Source organism: Vigna radiata, chromosome 7 (genome assembly GCF_000741045.1).
Source record: "Vigna radiata var. radiata cultivar VC1973A chromosome 7, Vradiata_ver6, whole genome shotgun sequence".
Taxonomy (NCBI): Eukaryota; Viridiplantae; Streptophyta; class Magnoliopsida; order Fabales; family Fabaceae; genus Vigna; species Vigna radiata.
In genome coordinates, this window is record NC_028357.1 from 38,273,241 (window position 1) to 38,298,965 (window position 25,725).

The 25,725-nt window shown below is 29.3% G+C and overlaps 2 protein-coding genes and 1 non-coding gene across 3 annotated transcripts; 2 read left to right on the top strand and 1 right to left on the bottom strand.

Annotated features, from left to right (window-relative positions):
• Window positions 1-744: 744 nt before the first annotated feature.
• Window positions 745-4,156, bottom strand: LOC106768348. The gene is made up of 3 exons (XM_014653449.2): window positions 3,951-4,156; window positions 2,241-2,621; window positions 745-1,760 (listed from the first exon to the last, which is right to left on the bottom strand). The coding sequence occupies exons 1-3, from the start codon at window positions 4,123-4,125 to the stop codon at window positions 1,051-1,053; spliced, it is 1,266 nt and encodes a 421-aa protein (XP_014508935.1). The 5' UTR covers window positions 4,126-4,156; the 3' UTR covers window positions 745-1,050.
• Window positions 4,157-4,253: 97 nt separating this feature from the next.
• Window positions 4,254-4,325, top strand: TRNAG-UCC. Its single transcript has one exon. It is a non-coding gene; the product is annotated as a tRNA-Gly (tRNA).
• A 3,484-nt stretch (window positions 4,326-7,809) lies between these two features.
• Window positions 7,810-9,713, top strand: LOC106767065 (probable polyamine transporter At3g13620). Its single transcript, XM_014651886.2, has one exon. It carries the CDS (start codon window positions 8,147-8,149, stop codon window positions 9,551-9,553), a length of 1,407 nt encoding a protein of 468 aa, XP_014507372.1. The 5' UTR covers window positions 7,810-8,146; the 3' UTR covers window positions 9,554-9,713.
• Window positions 9,714-25,725: the final 16,012 nt, after the last annotated feature.

The window sequence follows — 25,725 nt, forward strand, 5'->3', positions numbered from 1 at the left end:
TAAGTGACCAGTTATTATTGTTTTTTTATTTGTTGTTGAGACTGGTAGAAGAACAAAAGCTGCTCATCGATTATATACAGTAGTGAGAGATTACTGAACTTGATTATCATTTAGTTTGAATGGATTGCAACAATGCCGTCAAATTGGTTCGTTCCGCTCACAAAGTCACTAAGCCTAGTCTGTCTTTGTTTTTAGCTCCTGGGAGTGAAAGTTTCAATGTAAATGGTAACCCAGCAAAGTGACGAGTGAAAATCGAAGCTTAAAATCACAAAGGAGAGTGAAAGTGAAATACGTGATGGTGTATTAATCTATATGAAATTCGTTATTTATAAATTTGTACGTAATTTTTTTAGGGTAACATTAATTTATTCACCGATTTATATTTGTATGTAACGATCAGTTGATAAATGATCACCTATGGATCATAATAGATAAATAATATCCGTATGTAATATTCAATTTACTTACATATTTATACCCATACGTAATAATTACTAATTAAATTATGATTTTGTTGTAAATAAACTTGTATTAGTGATTGGATAACAAAGGTTTCAACCTTCATCGAAGGGTCAATCTATAGAATTATAGACTTTTATATTTTCATATTTATAGTTTTTTTTTTTTTTTTGTATTCAGATTAAATGATAAAACTGATAGCTTTGTATTCATGCTGTCAGAAAATTTCTCTTAAAAGAATACATTTTCTGTTTTCAATTGTCGCACTTCAACAATAAAGTCGAATAACAATTACAAACGATCAACTTTAAGTATTGAATCAGCAATATCGTTGGTACAATAGGATATAAAATAAGTAAACATAAAAAAAATACCTAAAACACACACACACACACAGAACTCTGATTGACTTGCTGGTTTTTTCACTGCCAGCCTCAAACAGAACTTGTTTCCCTTGCTTAGAAGAATCTCTTGCCAGCAAGGAGGAATCCATGCATCTATAATGAGCACTATATAACAATATGAATCATTGTACTGATGATACAATGGGTTTAAAAATTAAACCACTTCACAGGAGACAAAAGTATAATGTTACATATCAGTTGGCAACTTTGAACCTAGTGCTATAGGCTTAAATGCAGCCAACAAAACAGAGATTTTACATACAAGAAATCCCATCATTCCAAATATGAGATCTTTTGGTGTTAGCATGACTTGAAGATCTCCAGAGCTATACCTTGTTGCAATTACAGCCAATCCTAGAGCCAAAGCCACACTTGCTATTGGACCCTTAATTCCCCTGAAAAATGCATCACTTCTACCTTTGTCACTAGTGATCAGTTCTGAAGCTGGCAATTCATCCACAGATCTCTGCAACAGTAGCAGATACAAGAAGCCTCCAACCCCACCAATCAAGAAATCAATACCAGCATTTTCTCCAGCTGAGAAGGAAGCCACAGCTGTACCAAAAAGTGTAAGCATAGCATCATAAAATAACAATGAGAACTTCAAATCTGCATATTCCCTCATACTATCTTCTTTTGAGATCTTAGGATTTGAAAGCAAGGTAGAGTCACTAAGTCCTTTGTTGAAGATGTTTGTGAGATCATTCCCTTCCAGCTCAGTCACAAGGGTAGGTCTTAATTCCAACATGGACAGATCAGTTCCCTCACCAAGCAACACATCATCAATCTGAAAGTCATACTGAAAGCCAGTGTAACTTTGTAACCCATCTTCCAATCCAGACGGTTGCCCTTCACAACTAATAACCATTAAGGATACACTTCCAAGGCGCCACTGACCTGACCTTAGAGACAGAAGAAGGATGTTGTAAGAGAGCCTTGGTTTAAACAGGTCAATATGGTAAGAATTCATAATTCTACCACCAATTACTTTTTCATGTTTCGAAAATAGCATAAATTGGTTGTATAGTGCTTTTAAAACTCGGATTTGAGCCTAAGATGTTAGGAGAAAATAGTAGAACACTGGCTACTTAGCAAATAATACGCAAGGGAAGTTTAGCTCGGTACTCAGACAGATTTGTGTGCAAGAGGAGTGCTACCAAGCAACTCATTCTTTAACAATTTCCAACATACTCTATCCTATCAGATAAAATTTATTAAAACCTATAAAATCATAAGACTAATTAAAACTAGTCTTTCTAGTATTTGTCTTGAGGACAAACAAAAGTGTTAATCAAGGGCACTTTAAAATTCTAGGTCAGGGATGATGTCTACAGAAGCTTTCAATCATTCCAAAACATATCAACGACAATAATATACCTGATTCAACACTAACCCAGAGAGCCTCAAGTCTTGCAATTTTTGGACCCTCAAAAATGAATTCATCTGCAGAACCTCTTTGGAAATGAAGCATGTCAATATTCGTAATATCCCCTGATTCTGTAGAATGATCCATCATCAAACTAACAGGGATTCTTTGCAATATGGAGTTTCCATTTTCATCTATCAAGCAAAGGAGAATTCCAGCATTTAAGTCACTAATACTTGAGCCATATAAGCTGCTTGTACATAACTTGACCCTATATAAAGATTTGGATCCACCCTCCTTCAGAGATGAAATGTTTTCTACTGATGTATCTGTGTACACTTTCACCTCAGAGGCTGGCAAAAGATGCGAAGGCCTCGCATAGCTCCGAAAATCTGTGACAGGAACACCACAGATCGGTGAATAAAATAATATCTTCTTCAGAACTCTGGTGAACAAATGTCTACTCTAATAGTTTTGAATGAAATGGTATACTAAGAAAGGTCTTCATTACTGAAAAATGTGATTGTAGATCATCAAAATTTCCTTACCCCGTTTGGTCACAAGATAGGAAAAAATTCCATTGTATGTTAACAGCAAAGAAATCACACAGGGAATTTAGGGAAATACGTTTTGGTCCAAAAAAAGGTGAAAAGCAATTCATGTTAGCTACTACCAATCATTTTGAACCCAACAAATAAGAAACTGATTAGTTTTGCCAAATTAAAAGAAGTTGTTAAACCAAGCTTCATGTGTTTATCACTCATGCTAGAGCTAAAAAAGAAGGAAAATTTCCAGGATACTGGAGTGATCAGTAACTGCTAAATTTTGAACTTTTACTAGATACAGGAATAGGATGAAACCAAGTTACACCAAACACACGTGGAAAACCAAAATCAACCAACTAGATCTATCGCAATAATCTCACACACTAAAATATCTTGCAAGTTGCAATCACAATTGCAGCATTAAAATATAAAGGATTTGACTAATACTTTACCCACTAAAACAAATGACGTGACTAAAGAATAATCGATTTTGATCATAGATTAGTTGAAAATGGTGATCAGAAATGCAAATCTGTGTAAAGAGTAAATCGTATCAGTCTTGACAACCAGCATATATTTTATAAAACGGATACATCCTCAAAATGAGATTTTTTTGCAGGATAACATTATAAAAAAAAAAAAAAAACTGAGATCAATGGTTATGCCCTGAGATTTTATACTACCATCCAATCAAAAATAATGGTCAGTACTATTTTTAGAGTAATTATTATAAAAGTCAATAAACTTATATATTTGTAATTAAACAAGAAGATAAATCTAGCAGTACTGAGATTTTTCTCAGATATCATCTGACTCCCCAAACTTCAAAGCAAAAATAGTTAATAGTTATGATAATAATTAATATATATCAGATTACGATAAAAAAAATAGTTTGTGCATGATAAATTTAACTAATATACAAATATAATAACAAGAAGAGAATTATTCAAACGTTAAGGAAATATTCTATAAGTAAATCATTGCCTTCACCAACTGAAGTGAATCATCATGCGAAAGGACCACAATCTTGTAAAGACAGTGACTATATAAATATAAAAAAAGACAGGGTGCTATTAAAATTTGTTACAAGTTATGTACAGAGATTCAGTGGAATGAAGCCATGCGGTAAAAGTCCAGATTTTTAATAAAATTCTCCAGAAATTATTACGTGGGTACCTTGAAAATCAGTGGAAGACAGTTTGGCCCGAACAGAAAAACGTAAGCATCTGTTTTGGGTGAGAAGCTTTGTTGTTGAAGAAGATGATAGTTGTATGATTGTTTTCCTTTGGAGATGATGAGAGTGAGATGTTGAAGCTGAAGGTATCACGCTCCTCACAGGAATTCCTTCCATGCCTCTAACACCAATTCAGAAATTCCAGAGTATAGATGCAACCACAAATACACATTTGAAAGCTCTAAATAAGAAAATACAATATATTTATTTAATATATATAAAGAAAGTGTTATTTAAATAAGCAAGCGTTTGTAGTCCAACGGTTAGGATAATTGCCTTCCAAGCAATAGACCCGGGTTCGACTCCCGGCAAACGCAATCTTTTAGTTTTCAAATTTTTTTTTTTTGTTTTTGTTTTCCTTTTTTTTTTATGTTTCTAGTTATGTAGATTACAATTTCGTTTTATAGTTTGTATTATAATAACTAATAATGTATAATGAGTTTTCAAATGTTTATTTTTGTGTTTTGTTTTACTTTTTATGTTTCTAGTTATGTAGATTATAATTTCGCTTTATAGTTTGTATTATAATAACTAATAATGTATAATGAGTGTTCAGATGTTTATTTTAGTATTATAATAACTAATGTATAATGAGTGCTTCTCTTGAATATAATTTCTATAAAATGATAAGCGAATGTCGAAAATTTAACAAATACTTGATTTTAAATAAAAATTACGAAAAAATAATATAAAATTATTTACATTCATTCTAAAATAATTATAAAGTAAATTTTATATTCAAGATAACTAAACAAAAACTACTTCTGTTCCAAGAAAACATTATGTGCATATACTTCTACTTATCATATTATCATAATAAAAAAGAGAACACAAAACATATAAACACAAACAAAAGCAAAAGGATAAGCTAGAATTAAAACAATTCATAATATATCATAAATATGTTAAACATTTTACATAAGATTCATATATCACACAAAACCAAATAAAGACTTTATACATGACAACCCCTTTTGATAGACTATCAGGATCACTATGAATATCAAGCTATGACAGTTCGTGCACTTGTTATGGTGAAATAGTTGACCCACCCCAAACTACCACACACAAGGTTAGTCCGTTATCGCTCGTCTTAGACCAAGGTAAAGTCCTTAGACTAGGACTTTCTGCTATTTTCACCACATGTCTCATCCCTCTTTACGTGAGAATAGATGATTATTAAAATATCAAGATGAACTCTAAGACTGAACTTCCTATATTCATACTTACAATATTACAAACTACCAATAAGAAGTTTCTCCTTAGAACTCTTTTCCAGAACCCTCCATCCAGTTAACCACATGTTCCAAACTATTCCACACATTCCATACAATATAACAAACACACCTCAAATTATGAATGTAATTATCTTGCATAAGAAAATAAGATAAAAAAAAATACAAAACTCATCATCATCATATATCATACATAATTTAGAATTTTAGCATTTTTTCACTCGCTCAACCATGCTTTTACTCCTTATGTGAGTATACCTTCAAGCATCGCTTTTGGCAAGTTTACCCAATGCATAAAAAATCACCCAATGAAAAATAACGCCTAATAAATTTGCATAATTTTGTAGACCTAATTCTATTATGGTTATACACTTAACCTGCTGTCTAGGATTTCCACTATTTTTTAGTTGAAAACACAAAAAGTTATAATTAAATCACAACCTTAAACAAGTCTACACAATTTGCATAACCAATCAAAAGTACTATTAATGTAGATAACTACTACTTATCAAACATAAATTCAACAAGTCACTCAGAAACATCATTTTAAATCAAATTCCACATAACAATGACAATACATTATCATACAAATTACATCTCATCTCACAACAATATATTTAAATTCAAACTTACTTCTCTTACCTATTTTAGAAAACAAATTTTAGTTAGAGATGTTTTTAAAGTTCTATGTCACACAAAATATTCTTATTTACATATGTGCCTCTTATTCTTATTTACATATGTGCCTCTCTTGTCAATCAAATGAACGATATAATCTTGAAAAGATAGAATACTTTTATAAATAAAATTTGATTATTGAAACACTATTTATAATCAAATTTTAAAAATAAAAGAGTCGAATGTCATAATTTAAAAGTTATATATTATATTTTCGAGATCTTTAAACAAGGCACGTTATAAAGAAATTAAATTACATAAAAGATCTTGTTCACAAGAATTGATAAAAAAGAAAAGATATATATGTAACGGTAAATGGTATGTTTTTCTGCGTTGAAGAGCTTATTTTTAAATATAATATTTAAATAAATTTTAATTGTAAACATCTAAAAAAGAGAAGAACAGAGGTGTCTGATTTTTCATTTGAGCAAGAAAAAATATTTTGAAACCATTTTCTCAATTTTCACAACAGATGTATTTGTTTAATGAATAATTCTCCACATGTTATTTAGCTGTGTCGGTAAATAATAAATTAATTCATGTTATTAAATAAAAGTATATAGTGATCATACTTATACTTGGTTCTCAAAAATAAAATACTTTTCTGCATTCATTTTAATTGTTATTTTAAAAATTAAAATATATTTTATTTCATCAAATAGTCCAACTACCAAATACGCATAATGAAATGATATCAAATCTTATAAATTAAACTACTAGTTTTGACTTTGAATATATAAATACTGAAAGACACGTTTTATCGTTTACAATTATCTTATTTAATTTGATTACATTGATTTTATTTTCGTAAAATAAAAACATGTAAATATTAAAAAACTCGAATTCCACGAATAATGGTAGAACGATATCTCGGTAATAAGATTCTCATAGGAAAGGAATAAAGTAGAAAATTGATTAAATTAACGAGAAACGGATCTGATAAACCAAATAGGTATTATTTTTAATATTTCTGAAACACTTTTATGGATGTTGGAAAGTAATTGTAAACAAATGCTCTCTAAATACAATCAACCATTAAGTATGTTCATATATGGAAATCACAAGTTTTTAATTCAAACAGAACAAAATCATCAAAACAATCTCACATGCACTTGATCATCATAGTTGCACAAAATTTAATTCATTCAACTCAACATTTCACACACATTATCATGAATTCTAACTTTTCTTATCTCTAGTACAAACCTCTATGCTCAAGGATGATCAAATGATGTCCTGTTCCTTAGGAAAACCTAACAGTATCTATAGATCACCAATCGGTGATAAAAATTAGTCTTTGAAACGTGGTCAAAATTAGAAATTTGGGAAAAATACATCCAATTACATGCAACCAGAATTTGTTGCATGACTCCGGCCTAAGTTGAATGGAAAGATGGTTTAACTCACCAGTAGAGGAATAGAGAAATTGATCAGTTGGAAGCATTGTTCTTGAAGTTCTGATCGTCTAGATAATTTCAATTCAACAAGTTAACGGTAAGAATTGGAGATGAGATGAAGAGATTAGAAAACAAGAAAAAAGAACAACGTTGAAAGGATGATTAATCTTGAGAAATATATGAATTTAGAATTTTAAATTCATATTACTTTACTAATATTAATTCAACCTATCCTATACTCTCACTGTCACGTGTCATTTCCAAAGTTGATTCATATACAATTCTTTACAAGAGAAAGATAAGTCTTTTCAATTAATTGTATTATAGTTTTTTATAAGTAATTATAAAAGCGTTACATTATTTGTCTTGATTAGTTTATAGAAAATCACTAAAATATTGAAGAAGTATTTCATAATTACTCGTTAAATCAAACTTCAGATAATAAGAATTTGGAATTTGAAAACTTGTAAAGACTTCAATATTTTACCAAAAATGGAAATTCTGCTACAAAAATGCGAATTTCGACGAAAATAGTTGGGTCAATGTTTTTTTGACGAAATGGAAGCCTAGAATTGTGAGTTCTCTAGGACTAGAGTACCACAAGAAAGTGACAAATATGAATGTAGTTTGTTGGCTAGGTTTGGAGTTGGAGTGCGAGCATAAAAGGTGTTTGTGAGAATTACGCAAAGAAAAGTAAACGGTGGAGAAAAAATATATCTACTTCCAACCCTTTGATTGGTAGCTCAATCCGCTGTAATCTTGTCGAATTTGGATGGAATAATCATAAAGACTTTGATTTACACTTCCATTCCAATCATTCAACTCAACATGGAGGATTCCTTCCACTCTTCAACTCCAACTTCTGAGGAACATCTTTTAGACCACAGAGAAGGGGCAGAGAGAGAGCAACATGGCGCCAACACCAAGTCACACAAGAAGCTAGCTCTTCTCCCTCTGGTTTTTCTAATCTATTTTGAAGTTGCTGGAGGCCCCTATGGTGAAGAGCCTGCTGTGGGGGCTGCGGGTCCCCTCATTGCAATCCTTGGCTTTGTGGTTTTCCCCTTCATCTGGAGCATCCCTGAGGCCCTCCTCACTGCAGAATTGGCCACAACCTTCCCTGGTAATGGTGGGTTTGTCATATGGGCTAATGAAGCCTTTGGTCCCTTTTGGGGTTCCCTCATGGGCTTCTGGAAATTCTACAGTGGGGTTATCAACTTAGCCTCATACCCAGTTCTCTGCATAGATTATCTCAAACTAGTGATCCCGGCTCTGTCTTCTGGTTCACCCCGCTTTGTGTCCATAATTCTCTCCACTTGTACGTTGTCTTTTCTCAACTATTCTGGTTTGGCTATAGTGGGTTATACTGCAGTTGCTTTGGGGGTTGTTTCCCTCTTGCCTTTTGTGTTACTCTCTTTCTTTTCCTTGCCCAAGATTGACCCCAGCAGGTGGCTAAGTTGGGGTCAGGAGGGTGTGGAGAGGGACTGGACACTCTACTTCAACACCATCTTTTGGAACTTGAACTTTTGGGACAGTGCCAGTACTCTAGCTGGTGAAGTTGAGGAGCCTCATAGAACATTCCCAAAGGCTCTGTTATCTGCAGGGTTGCTTACATGTTTGGGTTACATTGTTCCCTTGTTGGCAGCCACAGGAGCTATGCCACTTGACCAAAAAAGTTGGGTTGGAGGGTATTTTGCAGATGTGGCTGAGATCATTGCTGGGAAATGGTTGAAATTTTGGATGGAAATCGGTGCTGTTTTGTCAATAATTGGACTGTTTGAAGCTCAACTCAGCAGTGCTGCATTCCAGCTTCTGGGTATGGCTGATTTGGGATTCTTACCAAGAATTTTTGGAGAAAGGTCAAAGTGGTTTAACACTCCTTGGATGGCTATTTTGGTCTCAACGGTTATAGCACTCTCCGTGTGTTTCTTCTCCTTCACAGAGATCATATCTACTGTGAATTTCTTGTACAGTTTGGGAATGCTTTTGGAGTTTGCTGCCTTCCTAAGGTTGAGGAGGAAATTCCCATCTTTGAAAAGACCATTTAAGGTTCCGTTGGGGTTGTTTGGTTTGGCCCTAATGTGTTTGATACCCTCTGTGCTTCTGGTGTATGTCATGAGTGTGGCTTCAAAAATTGTGTATGTGATTAGTTTCTTCTTGACCTTTCTTGGAATTGCTTTATATTATTTCATGAATGTTTGTAAGTCTAGGAAGTGGCTTGAATTCAGCCGTGTTTGAGATAAATTGGATGAAGATGATTATGTCATGTAGAAGTTGGTTGTGTGTGAGTATTGAATCTTTATCAGATTTATTAGTCTGGGTGGGGAGGAAGAATCTTTCTTCATATTTCTGCTAGACAAATTGGATTCTCTTCATATATTATGTATAACAGTATAAAGAGAAATAATATTATGATATATTTTTATATTTTTTAAGATGTATAATATAAGATAAAATGATTTTAAAATATAAAGTTTTATATTTAAAAAGAAAATAAAAAGTAAAAATAATGTGAAGTGAATTAAAAAATTAAAAAATATGAAAATATTATATTTCAACATATAATGTGTAACATGTAATGTGTGGTTGATTTTTAGTTTGAATCGTTATTTTATATCAAGTTGGCATTTCTAGATCCAATCTTATAAGCTACTAAATTCAAAGGTCATAAAGATCTGATTTAAGAATTGGTGTCCCTTCCACTTTTTTTGGGTGCCGACTACCCTTCAACAAATTACTTTAAGAATAGATACTTTTTTTTTTAAATTAAGATAATTTTAAATTGAAAAATCAAATTAATTTATTTTTTAATTTACGTAATTTAAATAATTCTAATTTCAAATTTTAATTTTTCTATGTTATAGATAGATACAATAAAATAATATTTATTAATCTTTAAATTATAATTATTACTTTTAAAAATTAGGTTCATCCAGCCATTGATGAATTAAATCCGCCAAGACTCATTTTGTTTTTCTTATCCAATTTGGCACAATTAATATTAGAGACTATTCGAGGCCATCCTGTTTTACTAGTTTTAGTCACATCACTTATGTTGTTGAAAAATATCTAATAATATAATGTATGTATTTAATGTTTTGTAAAATTTGTATTTCATGTTATTAATGTGATATTTATGTAAATTTAAATATATTATTTATTATATATTAAATACAATATATATTTAATTTAATTATATTTAATTTTTATTAATTTTAATAAATATCAGATACACATATTTAATGTGTGGCCATATATATATAAAAATAAAAGTAAAATTGAAATGGACACTAACCTCAAAATAATATGTTTATAGTAGCCCACTTGTTCCTATTTTCCATCCCACGTGATATCTATTTACAATTAATAATGGTGCATTAATTATTAGGAGAACTGTCACACAAATAAATATTTTTAACATAACATTATACTTTTACTAATTTATTTTATTCTTTGCATTTAATTTTATTGTCATTATTTGAAAAAAAATATTTCATTTTCTATCTTCTAAAAATTAATTCAATTTTTGCTCTTTTCAATGATTTAGAAATCAGGAGACTTCATAATTCTAATGTAGTAATGGGTGTGGGGTCTCATACAGCACTACCTAAGCCATTATCATATCAAATCACATTCAATGAGAATGAATAATGGTACATTATTAAATCATATATTAGAACAATTCATCTTATAAATAACCTATGACACTACCACGATTTCGAAAACTAAAAACATAATATTTATTTTTAATTGAAAATTACTCTTACAGTCTTTTATCTTTTAAATCTAGCTTCTCTGAACTATTTATCAATTATATTATCTTTAATTATCTAAATACAGATGTTTCTTGGATATTTAGTTTAATCAATTTCTTTACTTGTATTTAATTATTAAACCTCTTTGATATGGGTTCTTCATCACAGTATTAACAATCCTAATTGGGGTGCAGTTTATGTTTCGGTCTTGATGCAAAACATTAATTTCATGTAATAGTTATTAATCTCATGCAACAATTTTACTCACACGTTTAGTAAATTCAATTTTTTTTAAGTGAACTTTCATAAGTATCTTACAAATAATCTATTAATGTTTTTGTATATTTGAATTCTTTTTTCTGTTTTTGGTAAAGATGGTGATTGAATATAATAATAAATTAATGAAGTAAAAAATAAATGTAATCAAATTCAAAAGATGGAAACAAATAGAGGGGAATACGATATAATATTAAATGGTTAAAGTAATTTGCAGAAAATAAATAACTAAGGAAAATAAAGAAATTTGTAACAAAAACTAATGAAAACGATAATCCAAATTGTAACAATTAATATTGGTTTAATTATTTTTCTATTCACAGTGTTTCAAAATGTATGATTTTTGGAAAATGATATTTTGACTCCTTTGACATGACACAATTTTGACACTAATGAGGTGTAAGTATTTAATTGGTCTGTCATTTTTATTTTTTTTTAACTTTTTAAACTTCAACCAATGAAAAACTAACACCTCATTAGTGTCAAAATTTTGTGATGTCAGAGAAGTCAAAGTATCATTTTCCATGATTTTTTCCACAATTTGTCACTCTTATAGAATACAAAATAAATTTATTTATACTTCTCAATGATTACAAGAGTTGAATTCAAATTTAAATCTAGCCACAAATAACTACCATACAATTTTAAAGTTCCCATGGTCTAAACAATTACCATCCATTAAACTTTTAGGTTGACTGCTTTGTTTTTCTCGATTTTCTTCTTGATGTTTATTGATAAATATCTTCCACTTGCACCTTTCTTCTATCAACTTTTGATGAAAGACAACTAAAGTGACTTTCTAATAACTGAATGCTCAGCTTATTGCATCAATCTCGTAAAGAAACACTTGGTAAAAGTGTCTTTTATTTATGACATCACATTTCAAAATCCCTATTTAATCACACAACCGAGAAGATCTCAACATTATATTTTCTCCTTGAAAATAACTATGTTCATATCATACCAAATATCACATTTCAATTACTCATTACATAATCATTCATAAATACATCCTTATATCAAATCATTATAAACTTTAGTTCAATTAACCACATTTAAATCAATAATATCATACAATTCATCATTCACTACCACTTAAACCCTTTAAACACATTTTAGACATTCAAAACACAACTTTCACTCCTTAAAAAAAGTTATTTTTGCTCAACAAGCTCCCAAACGAGACAACTATGGGAGTTTTATTATAAAAGGCTCGCCCAACAAGGGTACTCACTCACCTGGCGAGACACCTCTTGAAGTTAGCTTTCTTAACAATCAATCCATTTTAAGCTCTTTGAATTTTAATTAAATAAATTACGCTTAATAAGATAGTTAAGTTATTGAGTGACCAAGTACTGAAGTTCTTACCAAATACTTTTGCTTGACAAAGCTAGACTCACACAGTGACCAAGCCACCTTAAGCTCTTAAACTTTTATAAAAATGAGTTTTAATTAGTGAACAATTGGTTTTATCAGCGACCCAAAAAAATGGGAGCCTTATTGAAGGCTCATCCAACGAGACAATGTTGTTGAGTTGAGCCCTTTGGATTTTAAAATCTTGAATTTAGCCAACTAAATGGATGGCTCACCTATCGTGTTTATATAATTCATAAAACTCAACATCAAAATCGCATATCAAATTAGTTCAAATTGGGTTTTACTTTTCATTTCTTGTACTAAATATGATATACGTAGTTCTAAAATAGCATTCAATTGAATTAATTTAACTTAGTTATCAAACTCATTCTCTACTCTCAAAAACACAACTTTTGATTCAAATTACTCATTTAAACATTCACCAATCATCATATACTAAAATCCATCAAACAACTAGATTCAATTGTGATGATCTCATCATCCCTACAATCAATTCATCTAACTTTTAGAAAATGAGCTAGATTACATGGACCAAAATTTTTTACTCTAAAAAAGTTTCAAAAGTTTCTACTCTCACAAAATACAAGAACTATATAAAAAAAAAAAAAACTCAAATAAATTATCTAAACAAATCTTAACCATCTTAGACAAACATAGATTTATTTTTAGTCCAATTGAATCACACGAAAGAAACATCTCATTCATGCAAACATAACTTCAAAATATTGAATCAATAAAAATAATAAAGACAAATTTACTTAAATGAAAATTTTGATCAAATAAAATTGTTGTACTCACGCACAAGGATCTTTATGGTAAATTATGATTATAAAAACTAGGATATATGTATGAATTATGATTATAAAAAAAATAACAAATTGTTCAAAAACCTAAAAAGAAGTAAAAAAATTAATAATAATGATTTTTAAAATGAAACTCAAATATTTGATTTTTCTACTCATAATTTTCTATTAATTTTTTTTTCTATTGAATAACATTATAAGCAGGAAGTTGACATCCTTCAACATACTAATTACAATGTAAAAACACATTAACTAATTATCATTTATCGATATGATGTGTTTAACCGTTCCTATTTTGATAAGTTTCAATAGATTTAAAAAGTTAACTTCCTTGATTTAATAATTGGACCTACATATATACGATGATTGTAACTTTAAAGAACACACTCTTTGGTATCACATTCCAAGTATTGTTTTCTTTTCTTTGCATAAAACTTTTGTTCACTAATAAAAACTCTTACACTATTTTGTATGTATCTAGCTTTTTTTTACTCTCTGATATAATAATCAAGGTTCTATTAAAATGTTATCATTATTATTATTGTTTAAGAGATATTTTTTTTTTTACTCTCTGATATAATAATCAAGGTTCTATTAAAATGTTATCATTATTATTATTGTTTAAGAGATATATTTTTAATTTATTTATGAAGGTAAGAACCTAGAAAATATAATATTATAATTGGTAAATGTTTAAAAATAATGAGACCAAATATTATAAAATTTAAAAATAAGTTGATTAAATAAATATAAATTTTTAAACTCTTCTCATTATCTTAAACACTCACATTCTCTCTAAACATTATTCTCTTGAATTCTCTACCATCTCTCTGAGAGTTCTAACTCCTCGATCATCTGTTTAACGATCAGGAGGTATCTACAAGATCACGACGAAGAAATCTCCAATTCTACCCGGTCAGTTCTTTGTTTAGAGCAAATAAGTTTCTACCCTTTTTCCTTTTATTTTTTGGTCTATGATCATGCATCAAAATTTGTTTTTGCATGTAACAAAAGTGCTTCTTCCTTGACTCTTGGTCAATTTGAGGTTCTAAGGTTTGATTCCGATCACCAATTGGTGACTTGTAGGATTTTCTAAACTTCCTTGTGGTGGAAGCAACAATTGGAAGTTCTTAGAATCGTAGGAGTTCTTCCTAAGGTAAGTGAAGCTAGACTTTGTTTTAGATTGTGTTTGTGGTGTTAAATTTGTGTGTGTGTGTATAAAACATAATGAATTAAATGTAATTATGATAGTAGTTATAATATTCTTTATGTTGAGATAATGATACATGATAATGTGATATTTGCATACCTAGAATGGAATGATTGTGATGTTTGATACTGTCATGATTGTGTGTGATGAAGTTGTATTGTGGTTTGAAATTGAATTCAAAGTGGTTAGAGTAAGTAGTGATCAAATTATTAGGTTCTAAACCTAAAAATAGAGGTTTAGATATGCATTTTGGTGAGATAGTGTTTGGATGGAGAAATCTGGTATTGCAGATCTACTTCTATGTTATTTGAGACTTGCTAGCACCTTGAGCTGGTATAAATCTGATAGGAAAGTTAGTATGAGTCAATGTGATGATTTTAGAAGGTTTTAAGCTCAAAAAAGGGTTTTAGCATGTAAATTTTGATATAAGAGTTAGGAAGCAAAAATCATAAGTTTGGGTGTTAGTTATTTGGTCATTTAGAACTGCTTTGATGTTTAAATAAGAGAAAATTTGATGCAAAAGTGTTGGGTAGTTGATAGGTGGAGTTTAGCTTGGTTTAGAACTAGTTTTTAGGGGTTTGAACTAGTGAGATTTTGAATTTTAGGTTCTGTGTCAAAATGGTCATTTTGAAGGGTGTTGGTAAGTCATTTGTGACTTGTTCAGACCCCTAAGTTGCCCAAATATGAGCTAAAACTGGTGGAGTTTAATTTGGGTCTCTAAAGTGAGGTTTTAGTTATTTTTGGATTGAAATCTTATGGCAAAAAAAATTAAAACGAGTTTAAGTTGGTTTAGATACATTTGGTTAGGTCAAATTTAATTTAGAATTTAATATAAGAGTGTTAGAAGTTGGGAAAGATGCATAGAACAAGTCATGAGTTGTTGAAGGGTGTAAATTATGCAATTTTCGTGTTGTAGAACTATGCAATCTCGCTGAGCGATTGTAGCCGCTAGAGTAACACTATGTCTAGCTGAGCGAGCATAGCCGTCGAGCAAGCAAAATCAACTGTTCCTGTATTCGCTTAGAGAGCTTGGGCGTTGAGTGACTTGTCCAGAATATGTTTTGAGTTTTTTTTCTTTTGATTTATGATAACTTTGAACTATATTAGTGCTTTGAGGATTTTGTAAAAGTGTTTATTGAATTATATGATGGTTTATTCTTGAGGTTATGTATGTATTTCAAGTATAGTTTAAAAGAGTTTCTAATGTGAAATTCTTGGTTGATTGTTTCAAGTATCATTAGTATGAATGCAGGGAGCTCAGTCTTGGGGATTATCCGACACTGTAATGGTCTTTCATTTTCAAGTAGAGAAGATTGACACACGTGATGAGAGTAGCAAGAGGTCTTAGTCTTGGATGCTTCCAGTGTGATCCAAGGCATGTAATAGACTAACCTTGTGAGTGTGGTTGGGTGAAACTTGTTGGCAATGACTTGTAAAGCAGTAAAGGCCACTACAAGTGCACAACCTGTCATAGCTCGACATTCATTCTAAATTCGGATAGTCCAGTCTAAGTCTTGGTATGTTTAGGATGTTTGATTTAATTGTTCTATGTAATTTTAGTAAAATGCTTGTGATATTAATTTATTACATGAATTGTCTTGATATTTAGCTTACCCTTTTGTTTGTGATTTTTGTTTGTTTGTTTCCTTTGCTTCTTTTCTTGGTGATGGTTATCTGATGGGTATGAGTAAAGGATAATGAGATTTCTCTAGAGCAAACATTAGATGGAGGAGTTACAGATATCTAGTAACTTTAGTTAGTTATCTTGTATATAGGTTTGTTTAGTTAATATGTATATAAAATTTTATTTATAGTTATTTTGATGTGATTGTAATAACTTTATATTTCTTTTATCAATTAATATATTACATTAAATATGTGATAGTTTTATTTATAATTTAATACTATATTTGTACACGTTTTTAATATATATTTATATTGATCACTTTAAGTTACTAAAACTTATTAAGTTCACATATAACTTTTTTCTTATCTTAGCTTTAACATGATAAAATCATACACTTTCTTATACAATGTCTCATAAAGAGTTCTATTAATATTAATATTATAATTGTTCTTATGGATGATTTTTGTAAAAAAATAAAACATCATCCGTAATATCAAAGATTATGTATATTATTTGTCACGTCGGTATTGAATATCTCATTTATTGGAAATCCCAAGCTGTCACATCCATTAAATACCTCAGCTGAGCGAGATTCAAATGGCAGGGAGCAGGTCTAGAGTTCAAAAAGTGGAAAACAGGTGGCAGCAGATTAGTGGACCGATCGGTTTTTGAGGCTGCATTTTAGCTGGGATTTCAAAACCGACGCCATTTTCTGCATGCAACCTTTCTTCTTCAGATTTCCAAAACCTCTATTTTCTCCTCCTTCTCTCCAAATCTCTCCACCTCTCTAAATTTCTGATCTCGTTGTTGTTCTGATCACTCTTCAGGCAACGTTTGAAGCATCCTAGTGGCAAGCTCTTTCACATGCACCAATCAGTTTTCGGTTTGGGCTGGTAAGTTCAAACCTTTCTTGTCCTTTGACATTCCTACACTCTTCTAGGCATGCAAGTGTTTTCAGCTTGCATGTAGTCTTTCATTCCTCCCTGAAAAAGTTCGTATTTATTTGATTCCATAGTAAAAATTTGTATAGTTTGGGAAGCCATAAGAGTAACTTAAGGAGCAAAGCAGTCTCAGGGAAAAGCTTAGGAATTCTGGATATAAAGGTAAGGGAAGCTTATAGAATTTAATTATGAATATCTCTTATGCATTGTTGGATGATTGTATAGTATATGATTGAAATGATTATGGTTGATTGTTGAAGTACTGTATGCTATTTTGTGTGATATCTGGTATGAAAACTTAATAGTAGTAGAATTAGTAGTAACTCTGCTGAACTTGATAAAATTCTGTAACTGTAACCGAGAGTCATTAGGACTGTTCGGTTTTTTCCAATACGTTCGGTCTTGATTGAATTCTCTCTGTAGGGAAATCAATTGATGATCGATCGGTCTTATAAAAGCTTATATTGATTCTCTTACTACTTTGTTTAGTCTAGCTATTCCCAACAAGTTAAGAAAGTTTCATTTGTGATTTTAATATATATATGTATATTTATGTATACATACATACATACATACATATACATACATACATACATACATATATATATATATATCATCCGTTTAAAACGTTCGGTCATAAACTGAACGTTCGGTCTTATATTAATAATATTCACTTTTGGGTGGTCGGTTTTGTACTATACTCGGTTTTGAAGTGCTCGGTCATAGACTAGCATTTCGGTCATTTAAGTGTTCGGTCTTAAACTAGTACTTAGTCTTGGGAGTACTCGGTTTTGAAGTGCTCGGTCATGGACTAGCATTTCTGTCATTTAAGTGCTCGGTCTTATATTAATAAATTGTTGAGTGGTCGGTTTTGTACTGACACTCGGTTTTGAAGTGCTCGGTCATAGATTAGCATTTTGATCATTTAAGTGCTCGGTCTTAGACTAACACTTAGTCTTTAATGTGCTCGGTTTTTTATTAATACTATTTCCTTGGAAGAGTGTTCAGTCTTACATTGACACTTTATTTCCCAAAGAGTGTTCGGTCTTGAACTAGCACTCGGTTTCTTGAAGAGAACTTCTTGTAATTTAAATCTTTCGGCTAAAGATGTAAAATACTCAGTCTAAGTTTCTATACGCTCGGTTTTAAATAGTTTTCGGCTTTCTCTAGAGTTAAACAGTTGTTTGACCGTTTTCGTCAAGATTTCTGAGACTAGGACGTTTTTACCGTTTGGTCATGTTCCTAGGATATTGTATCCCTTCTTTAAAAGTCTTACTCATGATGATTGTTTGACCATATGGTTTAGTTTGATTGTTTAAAGTATGAGTATGATGGTAAATATGAATTTGAAACATATGGTTATGAAAGAGAATTTCGAGGAGGAATATCTCATGTTTGATTTTGAATGGTAAAGTATGAACGTGGTCAGACTCTGTTGTCGTTTTGTTCCTGATATTCCGTGATTACGCCTTCTCATGTAGAGGAGGATAATTCATGTGTGGGAATGGCAGGAGGTCCGCGATCATAAGACCAGATGGTCATTTTCAGACTAACCTCGGGTGGCAGCTGATGAGTGAATGCCAGTTACTACACCACACCGGGTGCTAAAAACGTCGAGCTACACAGCTCATACAATATGAATGATTGATATTGAGTGGTAAAGTATGAATATGGTCAGCTTTATATTAGTGTTCATCCTGATATTCTAATGCTCACTAGAGAGAGTGATGCATGTGGTGAGAATGGCAGGAGGCTCTAACTTGGGCGGTGTGTACAACCTTGACCTAAGGTGTTTTAACGGGCTAACCTCGTGTGGCAAGCTCAAGGGTTATCCATGTTGCGGTAATACTAATGGTTTATTCCAGGTTACCACCCACGGATGCAAGAACGACCATAGCTACATATTCATACAGTTCGGACATAGTCAAAGTGGTCGGTCTTAATGTCTGATGCGTTCGGTTTATTGTATGAAATGCATTATATGATGATTGTATAAGTGAATATGTTTGTATTACTTATTTTACCTCTATTTAGTTGATATATTTAATTGGACTAATTAAATTACATAAACTTACCCTTATTTTTCCTGTCATGTCTATATTTCCCGCTCGATAATTATCCGTTCAGTCATTCTCTTCACTGCAATGATCATCCAATGGATGTGAGCAGAATGCAAGGTGGTCTTTTTGGAAGAAGTGTTGGAGGAAGAAACTCATGTGGTGCATGACCGATCGACTTGTATAGTTTCCTTACTAACCGTACTATAGTAGTCTCCTTGATAGAACCGTTCGGTTTAGATGTACCTCCTTTCTTAAGGTTTTAATTCTGTAATTTTCTCTATAGAATTATATTTTAATAGTTTCTCCTAGTCAACTGATGTGTGATATTATTATATGTATATATTTTATGATATGGTTTATACTATATTTTCGGGATGTCATATTATCCGTAAAAAAAAATATTGATTAAAGGATATACTTATATTAAAATGCATATGTCTTACGATCTTTAAAAAAAATATTAAAATCAAATTATAATTTAATTAATTATCTCAAATTAAAAGCAATTAATATTTTTCATGGTTGAAATTAAATAGCTCAAGGTTTTGATTTTTTTTTTAAATCCTACCGACAGAGAAACTAACTTTCAAATCAACAATTTACTGGAAAATTCAAATCCTCGTGAATCTTTTAATACGTGTAAGAGATTCGATTTCTCTCTCTGATAAATGCAAAAGATTTTATTTAAAAGAGACCACACATTTTTAACCCACCATTGGAAAATATATTTATATTATATAAATTAGTATTGTTTTTGTGATATTATCTATTGGTTCTGCTAACTAGTTTAAGAGTAATTATTAAATATTAAATTTTACAAAAAATTATAATTAATTTTGACTTTAAATAAATTCTAACTTCAATAATGCAGTTTTACTTTATTAGAAAAAAAAATATTTATAAATATTATATAATTATAATTGATAATATATTTAATTGATATAAAAAATATTAAAAAATAATTAAATAGTAAAATAATTTTAATTTTAACTTTTTTAACCGTTATTTTTTATTTTAATATTATTAAAAATTAAAATATAATTAAACATACAAAAATGTAAATTAACATATAAAGTAACAAACAAAAATAAAAAAGAAGTTGTTTTTAAACATTCTATCATATAAATTTGTATTTTATTTTAATTAATGAAAATAATTATTTCAGATTTTAACCTAAATATAATAGAATCAAATAATTAATTATATCTTAAACAATATTTTTGAGACACTGGTTAACATTTCTCTTATCTATTTACTTAAATATACAAAAATTTTCTATTCTGTGAATGTTATTCAACACTATTATTTTGAAATACTCTTATTTTTAAATCAACACCATTCTACGTAAATATAACTTAAAAAAAATTAAAAATATATCTTTGTTTAAAAAATGAAAATATTAAATTAATTAAACTATATATGGCATTCTTAGATCTTCCTTTTTCTGTTATGTGGATAAGGAGAATGTCCATGTCACACTTTATTTCCATTATGCATTCGTGTCAGATCAACTTCAAATTTAAAATTATAAAGTACAATGCTTCTAGAAATATAAGGGATAAATATTCTGCAGATTTAAAATTCAAAGTTAATCTCATTGAAGAGGAGAGGATATTTTGATTAAATCAAGGTGTGAATTTTTTATTCTCTAACTTAAGTTTTGATGTTCAGTTTAGTTTTTGTTTTTAAAAATGTCAACCTTTAGTTTTTATGATATAAAAATGTATTAAATCAGTTAAATTTTTAGTCTTTATGATATGAAAAATATATCATAAGAACCAAAAAAAACAGAAACTAAAAACTGACATTTTTAAAAACCGGAACTAAACTGAACATCAAAACTTTAACTTAAGTAAAAAAAAATTTAAACCTTTAAGCACTAAAAGTTTTTTCAAATTCAATGGGTTAACCGTGTTCGGTGTTTCTTTTTCCAATTATTTATTTTATGAAATGATTTAACATAATTCGAAATATCAAATATGAAATTATGAGTATTAACTTTGACTTGTTAACGTTAGATCAATCGAGAAAGAAATTACCTGTGAGTTATATAAATATTAATAATATTTTGGTTTAATTATACAAAGGATAGATATTATTTTTTATTTAAAATTGATTTTTATTTTTACACAGTGTTTTACTTTTTTATTTATATTTAATGTAGAACTTAAACTCATAATTAGATTATGATAATATTGATTAGTTTTTAAGCCATTTAACGTATAGAAATGTCATTTTATATGAACTGTGTGATAAAGCCTTTTAAGATTACACATGCAGATTATGTGCTGGATAGCACTTCGTTAGGATGAAGACAATTCACATACTGCATGCTCTTGGCACCATCCAATAATCACTTAAAAAATGGATTTATTGACAAATAAAAATTGTTAGTAAATATAAATTTTTTATTGGTGAAGCAAATAATTTATAAATTTTTAATAAAATATTCATTTATAAATTTTATCGACAAATAAGAAAATATATAAGTAATAATTAATAATAAAAATGTATTAATAATTATTGACATTTTAAATTTGATATTAATTATTTATAAATAAATATCTATCGATAAACTTTTTAAATATATCATAATTTGGTTTTTTTTTCCTCTTTCTCTTAATTCATTTTCGTTTTCTTCTTTTTTTTTTCTTGGTTCGTTATCATTCATCATCATATATCACTTTTAACTCATTTTTTTTACAGTTATCTCATTTTTTTTTCTCATTCTCTTCATTAACATGTTCAATAACTAAAATTCATAAATTTTTAATTATTTGAATTCTATCAGGTGAGAATTGACTTGTCTAGTGACCACGTCACTTAGAGTTTAAATTAAATAATTTGTCTAAAAAATTTGATTAATCTAACAATCAAAGCTAGTGAATTTTTCATTAACTGGATTTCTATAAACTAAGTCTTGTTTGCCTACAATTCTATGTCATTAGTAAATTCTTCAAAATACAATAAGTGATTTGATTGATTTTTGTTACGATCTAATCATTAAGTTCAATCACCGCATTTAAAGTATTGTTTGCTTTGAAGTTTGTAACTCATTAATAGTTTTGTTCTTAATGTCTCAAAAATTTGAAAGAGGAATGTGCTTTTGTTAAAATAAGATCGTCTAGCAACATGTGTTTTGAAGTTTAATAAACATTGTTTAACAAGCATCTAATAAAAATGAATCGTCTATGATAAGCTTGCTAAACAATGAAATCATATAAATATTATCCTAAATGTTCTACGTTACTCTAAAAACAAAACTTATTTAAACACTAAGTATACATACTTTGCCTAAACGCTTAACTTCTAACGTATTAAATGCATGTATGTATAGTACTTTTTTTTGTTGTGTTGTGTTCTCTTTATCTGTGCAGATCACAAAAGTACAAAGTTTTCTCAAATGTTCTACATTGAATTAGAAGAACGTTAAGAGATAGGAAGACATTATAGGAATGTTTCTTCAAGTGCTTTGCACTCTCTTCTCATTTGTACAAGCTATCTCTACAAAAACGCATACCATTTCACTTCGTACCAAAAGGCTACCAATCACGAAAAAGTCAATGCTTTTGAGTAACAGATATTTTTCGAAGAAGTCTATCTAAAGAGGATTACATGAAGAGAATATAAGAGGTATACACACTGAATTTTATGATGCCTTTCTCTCTGAAGCTTTCATCATCTAGCACTGTCTTTGAAAAATAAAAGTTTATTTCAAATCTTCAGATTTATTTATATTGAAATCTTATCTTCTCTACGAGAATTATAATTTGTATTTATTTTCTAAAAACACATTTTTTGTGTGTGTTTGTATATTCAAAATTGAATTAAAACACTTGGTTGTTTAACTTAGTGAAGTTAAACGGTCTTGGCAATTAGTGAGATATCAAGAGTGGGAAAACTCGTATAACCAGTGAATTAGTTGTAAAACTAGAAGTGGTTAAACTGGTTGTAATATTTAGTGAATTAGTTGTAAACTAGAAGTGGTTAAACTGGTTGTAATATTTTTGAAAGATTAGTGAAACTCTATGAATGTTTAATTTGGAGTGAACTACTACAAAATAAGTTTGCTTTATTACTTTCATTTTTAAAAGTATTTAAACACTTATTTTCAAAAAAATTTAAAAACTCTATTCAAACTCTCATTTCTAAAAATTTTCCTATGTTTCAATTTTAAATTACACTCTTATGCAACGTGGGACTATTGACACCCTAGAACAACCCTCCTAATAAGGGAGTTTTAATCCCATTAATAATACTGGTTCTAATTGAGTTGTTTTTCTTCATTTATTATACATAGCTATGGGTATTTTGTTCCAAAATAAGAATAACTTCAACCAATTTGATTGAATTGAAATAATTTAACTTTTAACTACTAGAATATGTAACGCATCTAATTATGTGATAATTCCTCTATAGTTTAATATTATATTTTTAGGATGCTATATATTTTACATTAAACTTTATTTAAATTTGTTTTAAATTTTAAATTTATTTGTTTTAAATTGTTTAAAATTATTTTTAAATATTACATTTGAATTTGTAAAATTTTTATTTTTTAAATTGTTGAATATATTGAAAACTATGTATGAAATTAATCTCCGTTAAATGTACACATAGGGTATTGTATTTATAATAGAAGAAATATGAGTTAAGTCCAAAATAAAAATAAGAAATGATAACAAACCAACTAAAGATAAAAAATAAAGATAAGATAGATAGTTACTAATAAATAAAGACTTAGTAAAAATATATGCTTCTACACGTGACACAAAATTGATAATGATTTGTAAAGACTACATAGAAGATGAAATTCCAACTTAGAATCTTAGGCAACAAATCTGGAAGGTTGCTCCATGATCTTTTCTTGCAAATCGCAGTTAAGGAATGCATTGATGACATCTAGTGGATAAAGATGTCATTTTGAAGAGTCATCATGACTATAAATAAACTAACAAAAACATCTTTTCCATGGTAAAAAAAGCATATATGGATGGATCGAACGCAATGGTGACAAAAGAGAGGTCAGAAGAGACAACAGTAGAAGAAGTCATGGATGAACAGAAGAAAGAAACCCTAAAAATAAAAAATTCTCCAATCAAGACACTTGAAAAAGAAAAAAGAATAATCTTGATACTTTGAATAACTGCCTAAGAGAAGGCATACGTGTGATAACATACGATAAACATGAAAGAAAAAAAAGAATGACTTCAATACTCTAAATCGTTGTCTAAGAAAAGACGAAAAATGTTACTACATACTATAGGAACAAATCCTCAACAAGTTTAAAAGCATGTAGGAATTTTGTTGAAAAGATTCTTGAAAATTAAATATTTATGACTATTGAACAACCATTCATATCACCTTTGAAAAATTAAATATTTCAATAAATGTTTGAAAAATACAAATTCTTTTTTTTTTCTTAAATATTCATCTCAAAATTAAAATATTTATCAATTTTATCCTAATAGCATAATCATAAAATTCCTGTTTATTACGTACAAATCAATCTTCTTCTATTTCTTTCTCATCCACTTACAAAAACCTCAATGGTACATTTGATGATTGAATGTTACAGTACATTTTTTTAATGAGTTAATAATTTTTCATTTTTTATTGTAAGTTTGTTTAACATCATAGTTTTTTACGCGTCCGAATGATGTCATGAATGATGGTCATTGTATGTGAACAACTTTTTCTTTTTTTCTGGTTTTGATCTTGCTTGGCCATTAAACTTTTGCACTTATCTGGTTGGAAAATGCAACCATTGTTGCATTGAGGTTTAGGCAGAGGTGAATGGATAAGGTAATTGAGATTATCTTGATTTGCACGTCACATCCTTCTATTTAGCCATTACGCATTTTCGATTCTCTACATGATTAACATCTGACGTTAAAGGATTTTTTAGACTTACAATTGTTTATCGATTCAAAGTTTCTTAAACTGTTTTCTTCAAACTTGCTTTTGATATATTTTAACACTCTCGTATTATTTAGTAGTTAAGAGAAAAATAGTTTAAATATGTATTTATTTTTCATCTTCTTTACACATTTTTCAAGGATTGAAGTTTTAATATTTAAAAAGACAATATGCAATTATTAATCCTACTTATATTGTTTTATTCAACTTAAGATCAGAAATAATAAGAAATTATATATTATTCTAATTAAAAAATTATATATTTAAATTTAAATAATTTGTTTTTATATTTATGTTATGTTTTATTTTAGTTTTTATATTTTTTGTATTCATTTGAGTCTTAATATTTATTAAATAAAATCAATTTGATGTTTATTTTAAATTAATTTTGTGTCAACGTATATTTATCTTTTATTTTGGGTTTATATGTTTTTTAGCTTAA

What these genes read in the sequence shown, in the direction of transcription:
- LOC106768348 (XM_014653449.2), bottom strand. Translation starts at nt 4,125, where the DNA reads ATGGAAGGAATTCCTGTGAGGAGCGTGATACCTTCAGCTTCAACATCT. An exon ending in GTCTTCCACTGATTTTCAAG is followed by an intron (nt 2,622 to 3,950) that starts GTACCCACGTAA and finishes TTCCTGTCACAG; the next exon opens with ATTTTCGGAGCTATGCGAGG. An exon ending in CTGGGTTAGTGTTGAATCAG is followed by an intron (nt 1,761 to 2,240) that starts GTATATTATTGT and finishes CTCTAAGGTCAG; the next exon opens with GTCAGTGGCGCCTTGGAAGT.
- LOC106767065 (XM_014651886.2), top strand. Translation starts at nt 8,147, where the DNA reads ATGGAGGATTCCTTCCACTCTTCAACTCCAACTTCTGAGGAACATCTT.